General features: G+C 50.1%; 1 protein-coding gene across 8 annotated transcripts in view; it reads left to right on the plus strand.

Annotated features, from left to right (window-relative positions):
* Positions 1–26,078, plus strand: part of IRAG1 (inositol 1,4,5-triphosphate receptor associated 1) — a 126,261-nt gene that overhangs the window by 50,409 nt on the left and 49,774 nt on the right. For 4 of the 8 annotated variants that reach the window (XM_005215898.5, XM_005215900.5, XM_024974998.2 and 1 more), the window contains 8 exons: positions 14,060–14,160; positions 15,266–15,336; positions 17,681–17,854; positions 18,916–18,993; positions 19,702–19,754; positions 19,957–20,004; positions 21,420–22,037; positions 23,890–23,968. In XM_005215898.5, the coding sequence (XP_005215955.1) occupies positions 14,060–14,160; positions 15,266–15,336; positions 17,681–17,854; positions 18,916–18,993; positions 19,702–19,754; positions 19,957–20,004; positions 21,420–22,037; positions 23,890–23,968 (1,222 nt within the window). Of the gene's footprint in view, positions 1–12,409; positions 12,752–14,059; positions 14,161–15,265; positions 15,337–17,680; positions 17,855–18,915; positions 18,994–19,701; positions 19,755–19,956; positions 20,005–21,419; positions 22,038–23,889; positions 23,969–26,078 lie in introns of all 8 variants that reach the window. The other 4 variants (NM_174392.4, XM_024974996.2, NM_194465.4 and 1 more) reach the window with 2 other exon arrangements.

Here is a 26,078-nt window from a genome sequence, read left to right on the forward strand (position 1 = left end):
GAAGGGAAGTACAACACAAAGTGAAACACTTGTGTGTGTGTGCTCAGTCATGTCCGACTCTTCTGTGACCCTGGACTGTAGCCTACCAGGCTCCTCTGTCCATGGAATTTTCCAGGCAAAAATACTGGAGCAGGTTGCCATTTCCTCCTCCAGGGGCTCTTCCTGACCCAGGGATCGAACTCTTATTATCTGCATCTCTTTCATTGGCAGGCGGATTCTTTACCACTGAGCCACCTAGGTAGCTAGACTAAAACACATCTGGATTCCAATCTGCTCCCAATCCTCAGGTCATTCCCTTTCCCAGATTCTATTCCCTTAGCATCTCCACCCCTCAGTCCTGGATCACTTCTTGCTGTGGTCATCCCTGACCCTGTCCACTTTACTCACAATGATAGTGCCCTTAAGACAGGTTCTGATGCAAAATCTAGCACCCGAATCCTGGGCAACTCCCCTGAACGGCTGCCATGCCCTGCTCCCCAGGTATTCAAGTGTTCCTAAAAAAATAAATTAATGAAAGATGGGCAGAGACACAGCTCCAACCTCAGAGAAGAGATCCTTTTAACACTGAGTTCAGTTCCTCTTGGTTTCAAACCTCTCTAATTAAAAGACACTTCAAACCTCCACCAAGACGCAAGACCAGATGGCACAAAAGCCTGCTGGCCTTTCTCCCCATCATGGCTTCAAACCACACGTAGGTGTAACTTCACTGGGTCAGAGGTGAGGGTGAATTTCTAGGGATAACTAACAGGGATAGGGTGCCAGGAGCTCACCACACAGCTGAGGGTCAGAGAGCCCCAGCTGAGCAGCAGAAACTCCAGATTCCAGCCTCCACAAACTCACTTTCCCAAACCAGACTTCTACAACAAACACCCTGGGCCCTCAGGATCTCTGAAGATCCTCTATGTGCTCATGGGGAGATAAGAAAATAAGGAGACTGTTTGTGGGCCTCAATAGCCTCTGCAGTGCCAGAGTCTATCAGGAGAAGGACCCATGAGGAACCCAGGTGAGCTGGAGCCAGGATGCCCGGATCCTGTGAGAGGCCCATTAGCGCAGGATTTCAGAACATGGACTCTGGAGTAAGGCCAACCTGGGCTGAAGTCATAGCTCTTCCATATGCTGGTCAAGAGACCTGGTGTTGAGTCTGTTAACTTTTACACACCTCTGGTTCCTCGTCTTTTCCCCAGGGTGAGTGTTAGTGGCTGCCTCTTGGACCCTGTCTGTTCAGCCCAGCCCTTGAGGCCCTGCTTTGGCCTGAGGGACTGTGGAGCTGGGACAGGTTAGACCCCAGGCTGGAGGCCACATCAGATTCATTATCCTTTTATTCTCTGCCCTGACTGACAGGCCCTGGGCCTCCCTGAGTCCTCCAGAAACCCAGAGGCATCCTAAGTAAAGAGCATCTTCCTCTGCAGTGCCCATCAGACAACCCACATGGGGCTTCTCTGACAGCCGCAGCCTCAGGAGACAGTTAGGTCTTGAGAGTTAGACTGGAGCCTTGGGGGCTGGAGCCTGAGTCGCTCAGAGCAGCAGAGGCCAGGAAGACTGGGCTGGAACTCCTGGTGCTGTGTGAATTCCCACTCTGTGAAACAGGCAAAAACAGACCATCCTTCTGAGTTTACGGCTCCCCGGGGTCCGGCCCTACTTCTGGTTCCTCAGGTCCCAGCCCCCACTTGCCATCGCTGACACGAGCACTAGCTGAGGCCGTCTCACACAAAAACACAAAAGATCCTGTTTTTCCTTCTGCACACGCACACATACACACACAAACACACTCATAAGCACATGAACACTCATACACATGCCAGACCTAAACACACTTTCAGACACGCACAGACTTGGACAGATAGACAGAGATATATACTGTTTAAGATCCCAAGCAGAAGCTATAATCAAAATGCACAAAGAATTAAAGCCTCCTGGCGACTCCCTCTGGTAAGGCTGTGTCCTGAGCAGTGTTTCCTGGGTTGGCCTTTGAACAGGGAAGGGCCGGAAGGGATGAGCTGGTAGCCAAGAGGCTCTGGCAGGAACAGAAGTTGTGAGGATACAAGTCTATGGGATCACAGATCAACAGAGCTGGAAGGGATCTCAGGTCACATCTAAGCCCCTTCCTCTAAAGACAGGCAAAATCCTGCCTGGTCTAAGTCACCTGGGAGCTTGTTACCCCTGGATTCCTCTGCCAACCTACACCCGCTGGACCAAAGTCCCTGGGGTGGACCCGTGCGTGGTTGGCAGCTCTGCTTCCTGGTCAGGCTGGAGCCTGCCTCCCCCGACTCCCTCAGTTCTGTCGTCACAGCGGCCTGTTGTGGGTGAAGACCCACAGACGCATGAAGGAGGTTTCTGCGTCTTCCTAGAGCCTCTCTGCCTCCAGTTCCTCCAGGCTTTGATGCCATGGCACATTTCAGAGCCTCCTCCAACCCCTCCCCACACATACCAGCCTCTCTCTGCCTCCCTGTGGGGCACCAGACCTACCCCCAGGCCCTAGAGGCAGTGTAACCAGGACATCAGCCCTTTCCAGGCCTGTGACCAACAGCCATATTAGCAACTCCACTCACTGGAACTGCATGGCCTCCTCAGAGGGACCTTACAAACCTCAAGTACGGAGACATTCATATTAACTATAAGAGCCCAGTTCTCACTGGATCTCACCCCTATCCCCCTATCCTATCCCCTGGGTTTTGGAAGGCCCCAGGGGCAGGTCAGTGTGAGCTCATAAGCTGACCTCACATCTTTCACATCATCTCCTCCAGCATCACTCTGATCATCATTCTCTAATCACTCCCTTACTGCACTTCTCCATTATCCATAAAGCCAGTAATAACAGCTAACCTTGTGCTACCAGGTACTACGCTTTTCATTGTTGTTCAGCTGCTAAGTGTGTCTGACTCCTTGCAACTCCATGGACTGCAGCACACCAACCTTCTCTGTCCTTCATTATCTCCTGGAGTTTGCTCAGATTTATGTCCATTTAGCCGGTGGTGTTATCCAACCATCTCATTCTCTGCCGCCCCCTTCTCTTTTGCCTTCCATCTTTCCCAGCATCAGGGTCTTTTCCAGTGAATCCACTCTTTGTATCAGGTGGCCAAAGTACTGGAACTTCAACTTTAGCATCAGTCTTTCCAAGGAATATTCAGGGTTGATTTCCTTTAGGGTTGACTGGTTTGATCTCCTTGCTGTCCAAGGGACTCTCAAGAGTTTCTCCAGCACCACAATTCAAAAGCACTGATTCCTTGGCACTCAGCCTTCTTTACGGTTCAACTTTCACATCTGTACATGACTACTGGAAAAACCATAGCTTTGACCAAATGGACCTTGTTGGGGTTACTACTCTATTAACTCAGTTAACTTTAAAGCCGCCTTATGAGGTAGGCATCATCAGTTCCGTCTCATAGCTGAGCAAACTGAGGCACAGCATAGTTAAGCACCTTGCTCCAGGGTCACACAGCTTGTAAGTGAAAGGCCCAGGACTTGCACCCAGGCAGCCTGGCCCCCGAGCCCACATTCCTGGTCTATGCCCTGCACTGAGCATTCTCAGCTTTGGCACTGGGGCCTCTGTGGGGGGTGCTAGGACCAAGGGAACGCTGTCCTCTGCTCCCAAAACCACTTGTCAGAGGCAGCCAACCTGGGCCCCGTAGAACTTACCACCTTACAAACCTGAAGCGCCACAGCGTGGTCCCGATAAAACAGCACGCTTGGGTGTGTCTTGAGCCCTAGAAACCCAGGCCACCGTGCTGTTCCCTCTTCAGGCCACACACACGTGTTCCTCTCACTCCAGGCCTCCCTGAGCATCTACTTGATCCAATAAGTCCCCTACGTATGAAGGAGTTCTGTTCTGAGAATGCATTTGTAAGTCTAATTTGTTCATAGATCCAACAAAGTTAGCCTAGGTACCCAGCTAACACAATCAGTGTAGACTACTGTACTGTAATAGGTTTATAATAGTTTTCACACCAGTAATACATAAAAAAAGCCCAGAACATAGTGAGCTTTTATGCTTTTGGACATCCTGGGCTTGAAATAAAGCTACTGTACTCCTGCACTCCATACAGTGCTGTACAGTAAAGTACACAAAAGCATAGCTGCTTGTAGAGAAGGCGTGCACGAGACAAAGTACACTGCCGCTAAGTCGCTTCAGTCGTGTCTGACTCTGCGACCCCATAGACGGCAGCCCACCAGGCTCCCCCGTCCCTGGGACTCTCCAGGCAAGAACACTGGAGCGGGTTGCCATTTCTTTCTCCAATGCATGAAAGTGAAAAGTGAAAGGGAAGTCGCTCAGTCGTGTCTGACCCTTAGCATGGACTGCAGCCTACCAGGCTCCTCCATCCATGGGATTTTCCAGGCAAGAGTACTGGAGTGGGGTGCCATTGCCTTCTCCGAACAAAGTACACTAGATGCGTGAAATAACGTGATCTTACGTGCAAATACACGTTCCCATCTTTGAAACTTCACAACTTGAAGGTTCATATGTAGGGGACTTACTGTACTGCACTTTCTGATCCTCTAGACAGAAGCTGATGTTTAACCCTCACATACAGCAGCATCTGGTTGACATGATCACGGGGGCACTCAACTAACCAGCAGTATCCTTGCTCCCACCCTGACCCCTGCCCCAATTATTACTTAACTGAAAATGAGGTTGGAGTGTTTTTTGGAAAAGCAGCCCTCTGCATCTAGCCCTAACAAGAAAGGATCTGTTTGTGGAGCTCCTAGAACCTCCGACCATGAAGCTGCGGGGTCTCCCCATCTTTTGGCCCAGAATTGGATAGCCTGGTAGCTGCCACTATAACAAACCTGGAACTCTCTCCCTGCTTAGCGTAGTAAGAGACACATCCAGACTCACTACCATCATCCCGCATGGCTGTCCTGTTAGAAGAGCAGAATTCCAAGCAGGGTTCCCCAAGCAGCCAGGGAGCTCCGGAAGGCACAGGAAATGCTTCTGTTTCATAGGAACATGAAACATTCGCCATGTGGCAGAGTGAAGGGGGCCTGTGCTTCATCCCTGAGTGTGACCCTGGGTGGGTTATTCATCATGCCTCAGCTTCCTTATCTATAAGCTGAGCGTTCCAGTAATAGCCGCTCACACCAGCTAACTATTAAGGCAATTCCAGTCATGTTGCTAGGTTTATGTCTATATTATCTCATTTAGTTTTCACACTGACTCTGTGAGGTCGGTATTACTGCTATTCCTATTTATAGATGAAGAATTTAAGCACAGAAAAGAAAGCAAGGTGCACTGGGCAACACAGCTAAGGGGTTTGATTGTAAGAGCCTAGACCCAAACCTAGGCGACTTGACTCTACCAGGATAATATATAGCCAGTGCTAGGTAAAGTACTCAACTTCACTTAGTATTCAACAAAGTTCTCAGTCTTTCGTGCAGCACAAAATGGTCTATTAAAAAGTTTTCACAGGCATCACTGCTGTTGATCCTCTAACGCCACTGTGGGAACAGAGATCATCATCCCCAGGAAACTGGAAATCTCAGAGCACATAGGTGTTATAGCTGGATGCAAGGAGAGAAACTAACATGTGAGGCTCCTACTGTGTTCTAGGCTAAGCTCTTTACACTCATGATCTCAGATGGCCTTTATAATGGCCTGTAAGTTAGCAATGCCTGTACCCGTTTTATAGATTAGGAAAGTAAGTCTTGGAGAGGTTAAGCCAGTTGTCCAAAGTCATATAATGAAGAAATAACAAGGCCTGAATTTCACTGCCTCATGGCTCGTAGCTGAGAAACAGGCCTAGAATCATGGTTTTTCTTCTTTCTAGTCCAGAAAACACCCCATTGCAATGCAGTGGAGTTTGAGTACACAGGAAAGGGATGGCAGTTCACTGACGTGTGGTAGGTACTCAGCAAATATAGAACTGAGTTTAATTTACTCAATAAATGTTTATTGAATTCATTCACCAAGCGTTTATTGAGCTCTAACCAACCAAGGCCCCACTCTCAGGGAGTTCACTTCCTTGTGGATTTACAGTTGAATGACAAGTATCTCTGATCTGATTTGCTCTCATGACCTTCTCTGATCAGGAACTGGAGGATCTTTGTTCTATGCCATCCCCAGAAATATCTAGACCTTAACACATGTGACTCTGTGAGGTGGATTGCCAGCTTCACTCTCCACTTCGCCTCCCCTTGGCTGTTCAGACCCTGTACTCACTGGTCAGTGGGCTAGGGTTCCATCTATACCCCAGTGGAGGCCCCTGGAGAAATGTGTGCTCTACACTGGTGGGAAAAGGGTTCAGGACTCAAAGAATCAATCCTTTGTCAGGAATGAGATGAAGGCGAAATAGATAATGCATGTTAAATACTTGGAAACTGGTAAGGACTGTGTAGAGTGGGGAGGACCCCCTCCCCAACTAACCCTATGAGAACCCTCTTACTTACTGTGCTGCCTTTGTGACCGACAGTGCTCTAAGCATTTTACATCAACAATTCTAGGAGATCAGTATGATTATTATTCATTTTACAGATGAGAAACTGAGACAAGGAAGTACACTCTAACCACCAGAAACTGAGGAGTACCTTGAATACTCCACTTGAAGATTTTGAATTCATCCTTATCTCATCCTGCCCTTTGCAGAAACAGGCTCAGTTCAGATCTTCAGTGAAGCATCTTCAAATAAACTGTCAGTAAAGCATTAGAGTCTGATGTATAAGACACTGGAGATATCTACTGGGAACCCCTAAAGTAGACATTATTATTATCTGTTTTTTGTTAAAGAGGTTACATAATTGTCAAAGGCCACATGGTGTGTCATGGCTGAGTGGAGATTCAAACCCATTTCTGCTGAGGTGTTCCCACCACCTTGGCCTCCTTCCCTGGTCCTACCCAGCAGTAAATCCAGTGTCTTGGACACCAGAAACCCCAGGCATGGGAGGTAGGTGCTTGACGCCCCATCCTCTATGGAAGAGAAGCTCAGAAAGAGTCAAGAGGACTGTTCTATCAGGATGGCTTCTAATGGTTTGGGTCAGAGAGTAAGAGCTGTGAGGTTATAGCTGTGCAACTGTCCAGGACAAAGCTGAAAGTGCTTTAGAAATGTTGGTTATTGCAGATGGTCAGGAATGTATATTACAATTATTGGTCCTATTATAAGCAATGGAGTAGCTTGTCTTTTTTTTATTTCTCTGAGTACCCTGTCAGGTTGCATTCCTTTAGGGTCAGGGGCTATGTGTGTCTCTCCGACCTTCAGCATAGGCTCTTGCATATGTAAGAGCTTAGGGATGTCTGGTTGTGTGATAGGCTGGGTGCATAATTGGCTGTATGGATGATTAAATGCCTGGACTTAAGGGAGGAGGAGATGGACAGGAAGGAGGAGGAAAGGATGGAAGATAATCATGGATGAATGGCCAACTGGTTGAGTGATACCCTCCTCCCTGACAGAGGAAGGCTAACAGACACTCTATGCACTTTCACACTTCAAAGGCTGATGGCATAAGAATAAAAACTGTGACAAAGAAGTAGGATAATCTGGGGGGTGGGTGACCCCTGACTGGGGCTTTCCTGGTGGCTCAGCCATAAAGAACTTGCCTGCCCATGCAGGAGTTCCCAATCCCTGGGTTGGGAAGATCCCCTGGAGAAGGAAATGGCAACCCACTCCTGAATGCTTGCCTGGGAAATCCCATGGACAGAGGAGACTGGCGGGTTACAGTCTGTGGGGTCGCAAAGAGTCGGACAAGACATAGCAACTAAGCAACGACCCCAGACTGCTAGGAGTAGACCGGACGATGGCCGGAAAGAGGATCTACAGAGGCAGGGCAGGCCGTGAGTGACGGGGAAATCCACACAGCGGGCAACGGGGAACCTTTTGGGAGCCAGAATCTGATCCTCCACGCTTGGCAGGGAGGAGCCCCATGTCCAGCCGAGCTCAGCAGAGGCACTTCTGCTCTCTCCCATGCTCTTAGGACTCATTGCTGGAATAATCATTTTCTCGGAAGTCCCCAGAGAATCCTTTTATCCTGTCACGGGAGTGCTAATCCTCTTTGCGGCCAGGGCCGTCCTCTCCAGAGACAGTCCTCATTTGCCCTTCGGGCTGTGAGAGAGGGGCCTGGGGACACAGCTACAGCAGTGCCCGCCCTCTGTCACTACCCTCACTGCTGTTGTCACCCTTAAAACCAGCCTGGAAAATGGGGATTATTTGCTCCAACTAATGTTTGAGAACAGGAAGCCCAGGGAAGTTAAGTGACTTGCCCGAGGTCCCCGAGCAGTGTAGACCTCCCAACTTCACCACCCCACACTGCCTGCCTGCACAGGCCTCTCCCAGACCCGCTGCCAGGGTCCCAGCGCAGGAGCTAAACTCCCCACTCCTGCCTGGGCTGGGGCTGGTCTGCTGCTCAGAGCTTCCGAGCCAGGGCTCGTCACGTGACATGGGGGAAAGGAAGCTAATATTCCCGTCTGTGACACTGGCCTATATTTATCCCTGCACCCAGGCAGTTAGGAAACTGTGGTGCATTCTTGGGAATTTATGAGCGAAATAAACATTTAAATGTTTCTATAAGGCTTATTTAAAGAGAACAAAATGTGACCCGCTGGCTTATTAAAGGGCGAGCTTGCTGGGAGATGGCCCAGCTCCCGCAGTGCTCGGCTGACTCCAGGGAAGGGGAACGGATCCCTGGGGAGGCTGGGCCCTGGAAGGTGAGAAGGGTGCCCCTGCTATCTTTCCTCCAGCTGTGTATTCAGCCTGAAGGGCTTCCTGGAGGAAGGGGCTTACTGGGTAGGGTACAGTTTGGAAGAATAAGAGAGGCACGTCAGAGGCTTGCAGGGCACCAGAAATCAGGGAAGGTGAGACCCAAGACCTGGAGACAACTTGTACAGCCAGCGTGTGTGGCAGGAAGGCCAACAGGCCTGATATTTGTCTCTTCCCCAGGGTTATGCAACCCTGGACAGTCTGGTTTTTATTGTTGGTTAAGTGGGAATTGAAATGTGAAAAAAGGAGAAAGAAAAGAAACATATTAATCCCCTATTTCACACTCAGGGCTTTTGCTTTCGTCGTCTTATCTCCCCTGCACGATTCTGTGAGATCAGGAGACATTCTCACCCCATGTTGTTCGTGGGCGTCCTGAGGTTCATCCTCAGAGATGCGGGAAGGATTATGAGAAAACACACAGGAAGTGCCTGGGGCAGGGCCCTGCAGGCAGTAGGTGGGACTAATTGTCACTTCCTTCTATCCATGTTTGTTTCTTTGCTTCTTCTGTAGGTAAGAGTCATCTCTACTTTGTCTGAGAGGCAGGTGGTGAGAGAGGGAGTGGAGCCAGGTGAAGGAGGCCTTTGATGTAGGCTTCCCTGGGAGTGCTTGATTACTTGATTCTGTGGGTGTCCCATGGAAGATATTCCGTGGCTCCATGACCAGAAGTGCAAGGTCCTCCTAACTGAACTCCAAAAGTTCGTATAGATGCAAAACTAAGAACAACAGTCTTCTCCAAACCAAATTCCAAAGTCATTAATTTAGCCCCAGCGGTACCAATAACAGACTATAACATATGACACTTACTGAGCATTTACTAGCTGCCGGGTGCTCTTCTACAAGCTTACCGTCTGGAGCTGCCACACTTAGCAAATGAAATAGTTATGTTCATGCAATATTTGGGACATGTGTGTTAGTCACTCAGTTGTGTCCGACTCTTTGCTACCCCATGGAATGTAGCCTGCAAATCTCCTTTGTCTATGGGATTCTCCAGGCAAGAATACTGGAGTGGGTTGCCATTCCCTTCTCCAGGGGATCTTCCTGACCCAGAGATCGAACCCTGGTCTCCTGCACTGAAGGCAGAGTCTTTACCTTCAGAGCTCCTTTACACTGAATACTTTAGTGTAAGTATTTGGGACCTACTTACACTAAAAAATTAATTGTTGTTTATTTGAAGCTCAAATGTAACAGGGTGGGCTGCCGTCTATGGGGTCCCACAGAGTCAGACATGACTGAAGCGACTTAGCAGCATCAGCAGCAGCATCCTGTATTTTATCTGGCAATCCTATTTCTACATCAGTCTGTGGAATTGTAATTATATTGTGAGATAGCTATTTTATAGATGAGGCACAGAGAGGTGAGGTCACTTGCCCAAGGTCACACAACTAATGTGAAAAGCTGTATCGTGAATTAGTGTGGCTCCAGAGCCTGAGTCCTGAAGTCCTGGAGCCAGGAACTTGCCTGGTAGATTCTGTTTGAATGCGCCGCCCAACAAGCTTTCTTGAGGCCCTACCTTCTGTTTTGGCAGCTCAGAGCGGGAGCAAGGATGAGTATTTACACGGCATTAAAACCTGGCAGAATTCACCAGCAGGGCCTCTGGAATCTTCCCACACTCTCTCCTGATTGCTGACTCCCCCGTTAAAGTGAAACCCAGCCAGCACAAGACTAAATGTTCCCCACAAAAACAGTTTTGCAGAAAATTAGATATTGCCTGGAGCTTTCTGTGAGCTGATTAAGGAGAGAACAATTTGATTTTATTAGTGTATATTTTGTACACTTTGGAAGGAGAGCATGAGGACTTTCCAGGGCATTCCATCAGGGGATTAGAGGATTTCTCCCTGATTGCTTTGTGCCTCCTGGCTTTTAAGCAACTTCAAATTGTGTGTGTGTGTCTTTATTTACTGGAGAAGGCAATGGCACCCCACTCCAGTACTTTTGCCTAGAAAATCCCATGGATGGAGGAGCCTGGTAGGCTGCAGTCCATGGGGTCGCTAGAGTCGGACACAACTGAGCGACTTCACTTTCACTTTTCACTTTCATGCATTGGAGAAGGAAATGGCAACCCACTCCAGTGTTCTTGCCTGGAGAATCCCAGGGACAGGGAAGCCTGGTGGGCTGCCATCTATGGGGTCACACAGAGTCAGACACGACTGAAGCGACTTAGCAGCAGCAGCAGCAGTCTTTATTTACACACTTGGCACTCGCCGCCAGGAGCTCGTTTCTGCCTTTCTGTGTGGGAATCTTTGCCCTTGACCTTCCTCTGGGTGAGGGTACCAGCAACCCTGTGGATGACAATCACCTCTGGATAGTGACTCATATTCATCACTTTCACCAGGAGTCAGGGAAAACTCCACTGGAAAACAGTTCCTCCAGTGCCTTGGAGACCAGTTACCTCACAGCGTCAACCTTGAGGGCACCCAACGGGACTGGACCGGTGAGACCCTACCTGGGATGGGTAGCGGTGAGGAGGAGGCTACTTCTACCTCACTCCCCTCCCACTGTGCTAGCTGGGGGGAGCGGAGTATTTCAGAGGTCCTGGTTCACCTTTGTCTGCGTAGGCCCTAGCACATAGTAGGCATTCAATAAATGTTTGCTGGGTGAATAGACAGAATAAAGTGTAATAATGTGCAAAAGTTTACAGACTGGCCGCTCTCTTAGACTCTAAGACTTTTGAAAACTTTTGTGTCATTCATTAAAAAAAAGGGGGGTAAAACAATCTACACCATGAATGGAGCTAAGCTGGGTTGGGGGGAGGAACAGAGAGAGGGAGAGAGGGAAAGGGGTGGGGGAAGAGTAAGCAAGTTATTTCACCTACTCCATAGTCTATGCTCCAGCTACGCTCATGAATCCTTAGTGCTGTTATGCCTTTTACTAATGCTGTTTCCTTTGCCCAAAACCTCTCCCCTAATATCTTACTTTTAATTAATTAAATTTGTCTGGGTCGGGTCTTAGTTGCAGCACAGGATCTTCACTGAGTCATGTGGTATCTTTCGTTGTGGCACACAGACTCTCTAGTTGTGGCTTGTGGGCTTAGTTCCCCCATGGCATGTAGGATCTTATGTTCCCCAATCAAGGATCAAACCCCCATCCCTTGCATTACAAGGCGGATTCTTAACCACTGGACCACCAGGGAGGTCCCTCCTCTAATATCTTTGTATTGCAAACTCATATTCATCCCTTAGGAGCTAGCTTAAATGTCCCCTCCTCTGGAGAGTCTTCTCCAGCTCCCCTCATAAGAGAGTTTGCTTTGCTTTCCTTTGAGCTTTCAAAGAATGTGGTTCATCCCTTATCACCTTATATGTATTATCAGTATGAATTACTTCTCTGTATCCCTTGCTTGTCTGTGAGCTCATGAGGGTCTTTGTATCTCAAACTGCTTCTGGCTCATGATGCATAACTAAAATGTGTTTGTTGAGCGAGAGAGAAAAGTGATTTGACAGTGGTATGACTGTTTATTTATATATCAGTCTTGTGCTAAGGTACTTTCTCAACATTATTTTTAATCCTCACATCAGCCTTGTGAGTTATCATGGGGCATAGAGAGGTCAAGTAGCTTGCCCGAGGACACACAACTAGTGGATGACGAGCAGAAATTTGAGGGTGTGAGTCTTCCAAAGGAAAAGGAAAAAGGCAATGCTGCTTCCTACTCCTACCCAGCCAGAGTCCTTGTCTGAAGTTTCCTTCCATGTGCTCAGGGATTCTGAGGGCTTCCCCCTGTCTCATCACTACAGCTCCCTCCTGCTGAAAGATCGTGGAACACAGGGATCTGGCGTTCCCTGGCTGGACTCAGAGACTCTTCCCCAGCTCACCTGGCTTCATGTTTGAGGCTAAGGGAGGGAATAGACGCAGATGAAAATGGAAGAGCTGGTTTCACTAAAAGTTGTGGGAATCAAGAAGTCCAGATGACTCTGTATAGTACCCACTTGACAAGAAAGAATAATGTGAAAAGGAGAGAGGGCCTCCTCCCCACCTTGCTAAAAGCCAACTCCTGCATGCCAAGGACTTAAGAACACAGCTCAGCCTGGCTCTGTGAGGGCAGCCCCCAGGCCATGGCTTCATCGAGGCCAGTAGAGGTAAGAGCACTAATCTCCAGGGACTCTAGAAGGACATGACCTCCACAGAAAGTGGCTGTGGGGACCCACTTCTCTGAAGCTCCAGGAAGCTGCACTGATATTGTAGGTGGTGTGACATGCTCAGGAGCATGGGGAGACAGGCCTTTGGTAGGGGGAGTAGGGCATTTGCAGAGGGCTGGAACAGCACACACCAGTGTGGGAGAGCAGGGCAAGGAGAAGGAAAATGATGAAGGGTCATAAAGAGGGCCCCCAGAGAGTTTCCCAGATATAACTGGGAACAATTCTGAGGTGGGTACACTGGGACAGCAGGTGGCAGAGAAATCAAAGACATTATTGTTCCTGTTCACTGGTCCTATTTCTATCTCCAGATCCACAGGTTGACATGTATCTTTATGAATTTTGTTGTATATCCTATACAGCATGCTTTTATTTCATTCATTCATTTACTCACTCAACAAGTACTTATTATACATATTTGGAACATACACATTTGTATGTTACATTTGTATACGTAGGGTTTTACCACTCACACAGCCATTAGCAGCATAACAGTATACCATTTTCACTACAGCTGCTCCAATCTGCAGTGTAATAACTTTCATTTTGATGATGAGAAGTTTTGTTCTATTTTGCTTAGTAGTTGCAAACTATCTCAAAAATTTAAGGATTGGCCTGTAACTTTTGTTATTATTTCAGAAATGTTTGTTTATTTATATAAACATTTTCACAAAGATAAAAGTTAAACACCATGTTCCATTACCCCTGGAACAAATCACTTTATTGAAATGTCACATCAGCCGCATGGAGGACTGTCACTGGGTGTCAGGAACACATGTGTCGCCACCTTTTCTGCTGGCCTGCATCCTTCCCCAAGCAGGCTGCTTGCAGCCTGAGGACTCCACTGTTCTTTTTCTATTAATACATTGTTAGTGAGAAATATGGAGAAGGCAATTGCACCCCACTCCAGTACTCTTGCCTGGAAAGTCCCATGGATGGAGGAGCCTGGTGGGCTGCCGTCTATGGGGTCGCACAGAGTCAGACACGACTGAAGTGCCTTAGCAGCAGCAGCAGCAGCAGTGAGAAATAACCAGGGATTGCTTTGTGGCTTCCTAATCTTAGTGCATAAAAGATAGACCAAGTTAAGCTAGGTGAATGATGGAGAAACTTTTTTTCTTTTTCTTTTTTCTGGATAATCCAAATAAACTTCCTTTGGCCCATTTCAAGAAGGCTCTGGTATCATGACGCTGGAATAAAGGTTCCAGCTCCTGGAAGCTTAACTCCATTTGTGTTCTTGTTCTAAATCACCAGGACCCTGCCACCACAGGAATATCTTGCAGTCCACCCACCATCATCCTGACTGGGGATGCCAGTTCACCAGAAGGAGAAACTGACAAAAACCCGGTCAACAGGTACATCCTCTGTGCCTAATCTATGCAATAAAGGGTACTACTTCCTAGCATGTGGGATTAGACAACTCTTTTTTTTTTTTTAAATAAATCTTTTCTTCTTTCTTGATGATTTTATTGATGAAATAAAACCAAACGGTTTTTCGAAATGAGAGAGAGAGCATGGCATTTTTCCATTATCTCCCTTTCCCCCATATTATTTTCTCTCCTGGATTCAGATCTTTGCACTTGGCTAACCTTTAAGAAAAGCACAAGTCATAGCAGGGGAGTTTCCTGTAATATCTGTCCATATACTTGCAAACAGACCTGGAAGATGTGGATTCTTGACTAGTATTCTGCCTGTGTGGCAGATGACCTCGTGGGAGGAATACTGGCTCACAGGCACAGAGATGTCACTGCCTGTCTTACACAGCACTACCTCATGCATTTGTCTACCTAGAATGAGATGGCCTAAGTATAATTTCCAAAAAGTTATGAAGATAACCCTAATACAGATATGTAATGAGCATGTGTCAAAGATTTATGTGTCAAAGATTTATTTAACTCATTAATGGGGGTGGGGGGCCAACAGGAATACAAAGCTGGTTCAAAAGAGGATACAAGAAATGGACATACTTAATATAATCAGTGAGGAGGACAAGAAAGCTGGAATAAGATTGCTTCAGTTAGATATGAAATAGGTTAATGTTTCACGGAACAATGAAACCTTACTTTTTTAATCTTTTTTCTCCAACAGAAATCATCTGCATCTCTACCAGGCAATTATTCACATTTTATGAGTTTTCTGCAAGTCAGATGCTCAGAGTCTGAGCCCTGATAAACAGTTACCTCTCCTCAGGGAAGTGGTTTAGCGAGCATCAGAAGCCCCTGGTGGTGGAGGATGGGACTTGTTCAATCAATCACAGGGTGTTGGACCCCATCCCCAGAGTTTCTGATCCTGTTGGTGGGTGGGGCCTGAGAATGTGTGTTTCTACCAAATCCCAAGCTTAGATGAGATTGAAAGCCATGATCTAGGATGACTTAGAAAGCATAGGCAAGCATCTAGACACCTATTTACATGCTCTGTGGACCAATTTTCTTAACAAGGTGATTCTGTCCTGTCTTTCAGAGCCCACAGTCCCCACAGGAGGCTTTCTCACCGACACTTGAAGGTTTCCACTGCTTCGCTGACTTCTGTGGGTAAGGGCTAAGCTGATTTCTCTTATTTCTGCAACCAGAGGTAGAGGTCCAGCTGAAGGTCTGTTTGAGTAGGAAGGCTGAGGTCTGGCAGCTTGGCCAGCTTCCCCACTCCTGTTTCTCAGATAAGTCCGTCCCTAGAAGCCCAACAGGGCAAAATCGATGAGCCCTCTGTGTCTGAGCCCAGAAGTATTATATCTGATTTTAGTTTGTTTTGGTAAAAAGACAAGTCCTGGGCATACAGAGGAAGCTGAGGCAAAGGGAGACAGATGGGCTGGGTGAGGCACTCTGCCCCCAGCTAGAAAGGCCTACATCCAGGTAGGTGTGTGCTTAGCTGCAAGGCTGGCTGCCCCAACCACCTTCTCCTTCCGCAGTGTATCTCAGAGCCTGCTCTGGACCATCACAAATACAGGCGTGGTCTCTGCTTGCATGTCACTCACTGTCGGTGAGGAGACTGACAAGTGAACAGATAGAATCAAGACACTGTGTGGCAAGGTCCTTCACAGAAGTGTTAGGGAAACTGAGTCAAGAAGGGGACCAGTTCTGGCTAGAGACGGGGAAGGCTGGATAGGTATTCCAGACGGGAGAGTACCTGAGTTGTGCCTTAGAGAGGTGGACAAGAGGAAAGGTCATCTGGATGGAAGAAGCAACATTGTTGGGGAACAGGAACCTTAACAGAGCAACTGAATGCTTTGCTGTGGTTATTAGTCAGGACTCTCACATCATAGAAATACTTCTTATACTACATAAGAAATATGTATAAGAAATACAGCTTATACTACTTCATGCCAAAAAATAAAAATAAAAGCCAGGGTCTGTGTTTTCGGGGTGTGCTAACCCCAGGTGCTCACGCTGGGTCATGAGCAATCATCTCATCTCCTCTCCCAAGTCTCCTCTCTTGTGTGTTGGTTTTCTTCTGGGAAAATGTCTATGAGCAACTTATACCCCTTCAATGAAAAGAGAGTTCCTCTTTCCCATATACCCAACACCTTTCTCAGAATTGCCTCTCACTGCCTCACCTGGCCATCTCTGAGCCAGCCACCCAGGGGGACTGAGCTTGTTGGCTGGCTGAGGATGGTACACAGTTCCATTACTGGTACATGAGACGAGGTGGGCAACAGGGTTTAGCTCCTTCCTAATTTCCCAACATGACTGAGACTCCAGTGAGCTTCACCCAGTAGAGACTGGGGAGCTCTGACTGGAAGAAGGAGGAAAGGAGGCTGGAGAGGCACAGTGGGAGCCGTTCACCACAGAGGGGCTGGAGGAGAGGAGTATGTGGGATCAGGAAGAGCGGTTGGGCCCAGCTGGGTATCTGATGTTACCCTGGAGACCATGAGGAATCCTGCTGAGCTGAGGCGGGAGAACTGCATGGTCAGAGGAGGCTCTCGGGATGGTCACTCTGAGAGGCAGCAGAGGATGGGATGGTGCAGGTAACCCGGGGGTGGAAAGGACCTGGGAGGTGCTGATGTAATTGAGCAAGTAAGTTACAGCTGATGAGCAAAAATGGCGATGAGGCACAGGTTCCAGGGATATTTACTTGATGATGAGTTGGTGGGACCTGGGTGGACTGAGAAAGAAGAAAGAGTGTGGAGTGTCTCTCATGTTTCTGAGCAGCTGGGTGAGAGGTGGTACCACTCACCCAGGGAAAGTCTCCTGGAGAAGGGGCAGCTTTGGAGAAGAATAGGGGTAAGTTTTGGAGAAGGATAGAATAAGGATAGAGGGGCTCCCCAGGTGGCGCTAGTGGTAAAGAACCCGCCTGCCAATGCAGGAGACATGAGACACGGGCTCAATCCCTGGGTCTGGAAGATCCCCTGGAGGAGGGCAAGGGAACCCACTCCAGCATTCTTGCCTGGAGAATCCCATGGACAGAGAAGCCTGGTGGGCTACAGCCCATCGAGTCACACAGAGTCGGACATGACTGAAGCGACTTAGCACAGCACAGGGCTGAACAGTGTGAATAGAGGGCAAAACGATGGAAGGTAGCCATAGAATTGTGTCCTTGGCTCGTTAAAGGAACAGAGACCCAAAGGAAGGACACTAGGGGAGCAGACAGCACGGGTGGGGCTCCTGATGGAAGAAGTTAGGACAGGGAATTTCATGGGGGATTTCATGGCCATTTGTGGCAGAAGGCATGCCACGCCATGGGCTGGTGGGGCTAGGCCTGCTGAGGGAGCCTGTCTGTCCCCTCGGAGCCCTCTCCGGGGCCTGGAATTGGGCCGAAGTTTGGCTGGCCGAGTCCACTCTGGGCAGCATCCGTGGGCTGGGGGCTTGGGGTTGGGGGCAGGGCTGAGGCCCTGAGGGACCAAGGATTCCATGGGTCTCACCTGGAGCTCACTTGCCTCTGCAGACCCTGCAGGGCACGTCATTGACCTGGTCAATGACCAGCTGCCAGACATCAGCATCTCAGAGGAGGACAAGAAGAAAAACCTGGCGCTACTGGAGGAAGCCAAGTTGGTGAGTGAGCGGTTCCTGACCCGCCGTGGAAGGAAGTCCAGGAGCAGTCCCGGAGAGTCCTCACCAGGTAGGAGGCCAGGTGGCCGCTCTGAGCCCCTCTGAAGGGTGGGGGTGGGGAGGGCTGGGCATCAGTTGTAGCAGGAGCCCTGGTTCTGAGCGGTGCCCTCAAAGCACCTGCCACCAGGCCTCTAAGCCCCAGGAGGACTGAGCCTCATGAAGAGGATCCTGTGAGGGGAGAGCATCTTGCCCCATATCAGAAGCTCTGAAATACGCAACTCTAGCCCAGAAAACTCTCTTACCTTTCAGTTTTGGGGGACTATATGTTACCATTGTGTCCTCCTGCTTTGCCAAGAAATACTAGCCCATATGATACTGGTGAACTTGACCTGGGCTCCCCAGTCCCTGAACCCTGAAAGAAGAGAAACCCTTTTGTGATGCCAGTGTGCACAGACCCCTGGGCCACCCCGCAAGTCAGGTCTGTATGGCATCTCACCATCCCCAGGAGGCCTGCTCTATGGGCACCTCCTCTGCGAAGGTCAGGAGAGGCCGGCACTGGGCTCCCTCTCCTTGACCTCCAGCTGGAGACCCTGGGAAGGATCCTAGCTACTAAGGGGAAGGGAAGGTGGTCTTTGGTGTTTTTATGAAATTTCTGGATTAGAAGGTTTTCCTGGACCCTGAAATCCTCCTGTTAACCCTTTGGCTAAAGTCACTCTTTTTTCTTGAGCAAGAATTTGGGTCAGTTAGACAAGTCTGAATGTACTTAGGAGACAAGGGGTGCAATTAAAATCAGGGGCATCCTGACAAGCCTAAGAGGTACAGCCTTTGGACCTATACCTGCCAAGCGATGCCAGGCCCTCTGTTTCTAGAAGGTACTTTGGGTTGAGGCCAGGCAGACCAAGGAGTAAGATCCAAATTGCCGTCTGTCACCCCTAAGTGACCTCAGTGCCCCCTCTGTTGGGGCAGGGAGGGGTTAGGCTATGGCAGGGGCCTTGTATAGAGTTGAGAATCAGCCTGTGAACCCGACGAGGCAGACCCGGTCCCCAAGGGTGAGACGATCTGAAAGGATGTCTTTGTCAGACTGAAGTCCTGAGCCTTCACTAATGCTGGCCAATCTGTGTGTCTCCACAGCTGTTTCCCCAAACCTCAGCCCCGGAGCTTCTCCTGCGTCCTCTCAGAGCAACTCCCTCACCGTCCCCACGCCGCCTGGTAAGGTCCAGTCCCCGGAAGTCACCTGCCCTGGCTCCTCCTGCTGGGTGGTGGCTCAGTCCCTCTCCTGGGCCCCAGGGCTCCCATCCTGCGGGCTTCCCAATCAGGACCCTCTCTTGGCCCCTTCCCCCGGGGCCTGGCTGGGCGGCCTCAGAGGAGGATATGCTTTCTTTCAGGGCTTCGAGCTAGCACGTGGAAGTGGGCCTGGCCCAGGGTGAGGATGCGTGCAAGGTGGTGGGAGCGAGCTGTGACTGGGGCCCCTTGTCCAGAGAGGCCTTGGAGAGAGGTGACCTCAGAGCTTACTGCAAAGGCCTCTACTTGGGCCGCAATTTGTATCTTGACTGCTTCCCCTCATGAGGCTGTGTTCAGAGCCATAACTGAAGCTCAGCCAGGGAAGGAGTGAGGTGCCCAGGAGAGCAGGTTGCCCTGGTCAGAGCTGCAGGGCAAGCTCAGGCTCAGGCCAGGCCACCCAGGTTCAGAGCCCAGTGCTGACTCTCTTGGCTGTGTGGCCTTGCTCTCCCTCTGCCCCAGCCTGCTTATGTGGTTTCTGTGATGATTAGATGAGGGCTCCCTGTAGAGCAGCACTGTGAGGGGTATTCAACAAACACTGGCTCCATGCCTGAGGGACCTAAGGGAGGATCTTGTGGGGAGGACAGCTGAGAGTCTGGGGGCGCTGGGCATCACTCAGCAGCTTCTGGACTATTTTAGGTTTGGATGTGTGCAGTGGCCCACCGTCCCCTCTGCCCGGAGCACCGCCACAGGTAATGGGGCTGCTGTGGGGTTTCTATGCCAGCTAGTCTCTTCTCTTACCCCTTAACTCCTGAGAGGTGCCCTGTGACCCCCTGGGGGTGGGGCTTCTGGGTGGGGGAGGCATTGACACCACTGTAGGGTCTCCTTGAGGGTGTTTCAAGAGGAGATAGGGTCTCTTCACGTGGCTGGCTAACTCGTGTTTACTTTCTCCAGCAGAAGGGGGATGAGGCCGAAGTCCCTTCACCTCACCTTGGCGAGTCTGTGAGTTTGAGCTCTGCCCAACTGGGATGATTTGAGTGTAGGAGACACGGTGTCCCAGAAGGCTAGGCCCTGGGCAGCCTGCCAGTGGGTGTGCGTGAGTGGAAGGTCCAGGCTGAGGAGGCTAGAAGTTTCCTCTGCCCCGAGTTGACTAGAATTCTGAGGAGGAGGGGTGAGGAGGTGGGATTTAGTGGGGATGACCTCCATGGTGGTCCTGCTCATAGCCCTAGAGCCCCAGTCAGGCTGCTGCCGGAGACCTGCGGGACCTCTGGACCCAGCAAAAGCTGGGCAAGTCTGCTGTTCCAGTCAGCTTGCATGAAAATTGCAGGGAAGCTCCAGCCCCTAGTTGAGGCTCTTCTTGGGGGTCACCCGGAAAACTTTATCTTGGCTGATGAGCAAAGGAAGAGTCCCACATCTGCTCAGAGTCAACTGCTCAAGGTGGTGTCAAGGGCAGCATAGAATATAATCTCATCTATTAATAGAACTGGGTCTGGGACAGAGTCTTCTATTAGAGTGTCAGTGCACACACAGGACAGCCACACAAATACCCACACAGACCCACGTGCGCCTCACAAAGCAGCTTTCCCTGGGAAATGAAAGAATGTAGAATCTTAGAACTTCTGAACAGTAAAATATCAGCTTGCAAGAATCACCTCATTCAGTGATCTGTAGCCTCTTTTGGATCATAGAACTCTGAGAAATTGTTGAAAGCTGTGGATTCTCTTCCCAGAAAAATACATACAGCCCATGAACAGCACATATACATTTGCATATAATTTCAGGGAGTTAGGACTTCCCTGGTGGCTCAGATGGTAAAGAGTCTGTCTACAATGAAGGAGACCTGGGTTCGATCCCTAGGTTGGGAAGATCCCCTAGAGAAGGAAATGGCACCCCACTCCAGTACTATTTCCTGGAAAATCCCATGGACGGAGGAGCCTGCTAGGCTACGGGGTCCATGGGGTCGCAAAGAGTTGGACACGACTGAGCGACTCCACTTTCTTTCTTTCTTTCTTTCTTTACAAACCTGATGGGAAATCTGAGGCCCTAAGAGTTAAGGGCCTTGACAGGCAGTCAGGGCTAGAATCTGGGGCAGTTGAGTCAAAGCCAGAACTTGTGACTGCCCCCATGCTGCCCTCCGTTCCACTGTCCTCTGCAGCTCCTAACCCTCGGGAAGTTCTTGGCAGGTTTTGAATGGCAGGTCCCCTTGTCCTGTCTGTTTTACAAACCTCCAGCTTGTTTGTAGGTTCCCTTTACTGGCTCAGATGTGACTTTGCAGTCCTCACTTTCTACCTAGCCCACCCGCTACGTGTAGTCCCCTTAGCAGAGTCTGTGGGGTAGAGACCCCACAGCAGAAGTGAACTCACCCTTCTTCTCTCCAACCTGCCTCCGGGGTCCCAAATTTACCTTGTCTCTTTCAGAACGTCCTCAAAGGGCTAGCTGACCGGAAGCAGAATGACCAGAGAACACTGTCTCAGGGCAGGCTGACTGCCCGCTCTCCCACAGTTGAGAAGTCCAAAGAGATTACAATAGAACACAAGGAAAACTTCGATCCCCTCCAGCGCCCGGAGGCCATACCCAAGGGCCCAGCTTCTGGCCCAGGCAGTGGTGGGAAGATGGCCCTTAACAGCCCCCAGCCTGGCCCCGTGGAGAGCGAGCTGGGAAAGCCGCTGGCAAAGACAGCCAAGGAGGGCAACCCTCTGCCCAGAGGTCCAACCCAGGGCTCTGGGGGGGTGGCTCCCCAGGCCTCCCAGGGGAAGAGTACAGTTGGAGAGCCCGCAGGGTCCAAGGTTGGCTCCAAAGCTGAGCTGTGGCCCCCGACGTCCCGGCCGCCCCTGCTGCGGGGAGTGTCCTGGGACAGCGGCCCCGAAGAACCCGGCCCCCGGCTGCAGAAAGTGCTTGCCAAGCTGCCGCTGGCTGAGGAAGAGAAGCGTTTTACAGGCAAAGCTGGCAGCAAGCTGGCCAAGGCGCCCGGACTCAAAGACTTTCAGATACAAGTGCAGCCTGTGCGGATGCAGAAACTGACCAAGCTTCGTGAGGTGGGTTTCTGGGGCCTCCTGGGGTGGGCTGTGCGTGCAGGTCCCCACCCTGGGCTGAGGACCGCTGGGCTGAGCTGGGGTGGCTCTGGCCCAGACATGGGCCTTGTAGAGCCCTAAATGTCCCCACCCTGATAAGCCAGGCCCGCTGGGCTGTGCACTCTGCATAAATATCATCTTTGAGGGCTTTTGCCCGCTCACTCGGGCGAGGTCAGTTGGGAAGTAGCTGCCACACAAAGCCACATTTTGAGGGGAAAGTGGGTGTAGGCAGGGGTACATGGGCCCTCAGTGCTGGGCTGTGTTTCCCCGCTCCAGCCAGAGCCGATGCCTTATGAGCGAGAAGCCTTTGATGGAGCGCCCTGTCACCTTGGACAGACAAGGATGGGATGGCTTTTCTTTCTGTCATGCCCCTAAGTTTTCCTCCCTGTTGCTTGTTAACAAAGGGCCTCAAATCCATCATTCCCAGCCAGGAAGGGCTACTCCCTCTTTGTGAATTTCTTCCAATATCTGTGATGTCCCTAGCTTTCACTGGCCATCAAACCAGACACAACTGTCTGTCATGAGGCTGCCACCCTAAGCAGGGAATGACTTGGGGAGAGGGGGTGGCATCCAGAGATGGGGGAGAGAGCCCTGGATGTGAGGAAGAAAAGAGGTTACTAAAAGAAATCCTTACCTGAGCCCTCCTTCCCCAGAGGGCCAATCCAGACCACAGGCCAAGGCAGCCATGACTCCACAGCATGGAGTGACACCAAGGAAGCAAACAGTCAGGCATTTGCCTTCTTGGGCTTCTGGGCATCAGAGGCCAGGCCCAGGCAACAGGCCACCCCCAGACCCCTGCATGTTTCTCTCTGCAGCAAAGTAGAAAGAATCTGGAAGCCCCATTTCACTAACCACTGCCCTGCCTCTGACCTCATCCCCAGCCCCCACCGCTACCCCAAGCCAGGGTCCTGAGAGCTGCTCGGTTGTGGGCGGCTGGCTAAAGAAAGAGGTAAAGGGCCCTGGCCTGTGGCTCCCATTTGGGCCAGAGCTCCCTCTGCTGGCCTCTTCCTCTCCTTCACCCAGGAGGCAAACCGCCCAAGTGGCCTCTGCTACAGGGACACTGAAAACCCTCTTAGAAAGCACAAGTCCCAGGGCCAAGGAGCCCTGTCCGGCAATTCCTCTTGGGGGCACTGGTCTTGGACTTGGTACAAGTGTGAGGCTTCCTGTGCCACATACCTGGAGTCAGCAGCCCCATCTCTTCCCAGCTCCCCTGGTAAGGCCCCCAGCAGCAGGGGCTGCTGGCTTGCTGCCTTGGGGCGGCAATCTGCAGTCCTCACTGGTCTGGAGAGTTAAACATCTCAAGAGGTGCCATCACAGGCCACTGAGGAGCTGGGGGCAGGAGAGGCCACAAGTCCCAGAAGTGGGCACTCACTGCCCAAGAACAACAAGGCAGGAGGCTCCAGCCAGCTCAGAGCACAGCCGTGAGATCACAGAGATTGTTTCCATCTTTGGCAGCTCCGTATACACCCAGGGGACCTTCCTTTCCCCAGAGCCCCGGGCCTGCTTCTGTTTGTCCTCCAGCCTTCAGCCACCGTGTGGCTGGCAGCTCTCTCGCCCTGAGGCTCACAGGCCGATTTTAAAAGGCAACCACACCAAGGACAATTCCTGACTCAGGGAATGGGGTGCTGAAGCTGGGGTTTCTAGCACATTTACGGGCCGGGAGAGAAGCAGTCTCCCTACTGCCCCTCATGTGTTGTGACTATCCATGTTCCTAGGGTCTGCTCCGTGAGACTGAGCAGTCACAGAGCCATACAGCCAAGGGAGGAGTCCAGCCTGAGGTCACCATCTGAAATGTTGTCTTTCTTTCCCTAAAAAGGAGCACATCCTGCTGAGAAATCAGAACTTAGTGGGGCTCAAGCTTCCAGAACTTAGTGAAGCGGCTGAGCAGGAAAAAGGTAGGTGGGATTGAAGAGACACTTTCTTCAGGCTAGGGCTGGATTCATTTTCTCCAGATCAAAGAAGCTGAACGTGTAAAAACTGCACTTCCTGTCAGGGCCTTTGTCTGTCCGGTGGCTAGTGTGGGCCGGACGCAGAGCAGGCCCTTGCTAAATATTTGCAGATGGATGAATGAATGAATCAGATGGTGTTTTCCTGCTCACTCAGAGAACCTCTAAACTTGCCTCCTTCCAACCAGCCCCTGTTCCAGATCCTGCCAGTCCTCCCTGAGTCTCATTAGCACCTAGTGGGTTGGAAGGGTGACCCAGGCCTGAACTTTTGATGCTTCCTTTTCCTTTTCCTCTTACACCCAGGATGTCACCAACTATAGCAGTTCCTCTTTTTGAGACATTAGAGTCATCACCTGCTTTCTAATCTGCAGTCACCACAGAGTTCAGACCCCAGCCCCTCCTTCCTGGGGACTGCGAGGCCCCACCCACCCTCTTGCCAGACTTATCTTCAGAAAGGAAGACTTGGGGGGAGGTCTTGCCTCCCCTCCAACCCAAGCTCCCTCTCCTGACTTACCTCTCCGGATGGCTGATGCTCATTCAGTCATTCTCAGCACAGAAGCCCTCTGCTTAAGGATTGTTGTGTGTTCATGTCCATGGTGCCACCAACTGTGTTGGAAGCCCCCAGTCTGACATAGGGGTTTCCCAGGTGGTGCTAATGGTAAAGAACCTGCCTGCCAGTACAGGAGACTTAAGAGACATGGATTCAATCCCTGGGTCAGGAAGACCCCTGGGGAAGGGCATGGCAACGCACTCCAGTATCCTTGTCTGGGAAATCTCTTGGACAGAGGAGCCTGGCAGGCTACAGTCCACAGGGTTGCAAAGAGTCGGACACGACTGAAGCTACTTAGCACACAGTCTGTCGTATAATAACTAACACCTACCTATTCAGCATTTTTGAGCATTACTTGCGTGTAAGATGAGTGCAATTGTGCAGTAGTTTGAGCATTCTTTGGCATTGCCTTTCTTTGGGATCGGAATGAAAACTGACCTTTTCCAGTCCTGTGGCCACTGCTGAGTTTTCCAAATTTGCTGGTATATTGAGTGCAGCACTTTCACAGCATCTTTCAGGATTTGGAATTCCAGCTCAACTGGAATTCCGTCACCTCCACTAGCTTTGTTCGTAGTGATGCTTTCTAAGGCCCACTTGACTTCACATTCCAGGATGTCTGGCTCTGGGTCAATGATCACACCATCGTGATTATCTGGGTCATGAAGATCTTTTTTGTACAGTTCTTCTGTGTATTCTTGCCATCTCTTCTTAATATCTTCTGCTTCTGTTAGGTCCATACCATTTCTGTCCTTTATAGAGCCCATCTGTGCATGAAATGTTCCCTTGGTATCTCTAATTATCTTGAAGACATCTCTAGTCTTTCCCATTCTGTTGTTTTCCTCTATTTCTTTGCATTGATCGCTGAAGAAGGCTTTCTTGTCTCTTCTTGCTATTCTTTGGAACTCTGCATTCAGATGTTTATATCTTTCCTTTTCTCCTTTGCTTTTTGCTTCTCTTCTTTTCACAGCTATTTGTAAGGCCTCCCCAGACAGCCATTTTGCTTTTTTGCATTTCTTTTCCATGGGGATGGTCTTGATCCCTGTCTCCTGTACAATGTCACAAACCTCATTCCATAGTTCATCAGGCACTCTATCAGATAGAGTGCCCTTAAATCTATTTCTCACTTCCACTGTATAATCATAAGGGATTTGATTTAGGTCATACCTGAATGGTCTAGTGGTTTTCCCTACTTACTTGAATTTAAGTCTGAATTTGGCAATAAGGAGTTCATGGTCTGAGCCACAGTCAGCTCCTGGTCTTGTTTTTGCTCACCGTATAGAGCTTCTCCATCTTTGGCTGCAAAGAATATAATCAATCTGATTTCGGTGTTGACCATCTGGTGCTGTCCATGTATAGAGTCTTCTCTTGTATTGTGGGAAGAGGGTGTTTGTTATGACCAGTGCATTTTCTTGGCAAAACTCTATTAGTCTTAAGAGTCTCAAGAGACAAAATTCTCCAAGCCAGGCTTCAGCAATATGTGAACCGTGAACTTCCTGATGTTCAAGCTGG

This window comes from Bos taurus, chromosome 15 (genome assembly GCF_002263795.3).
Source record: "Bos taurus isolate L1 Dominette 01449 registration number 42190680 breed Hereford chromosome 15, ARS-UCD2.0, whole genome shotgun sequence".
Classification (NCBI taxonomy): Eukaryota; Metazoa; Chordata; class Mammalia; order Artiodactyla; family Bovidae; genus Bos; species Bos taurus.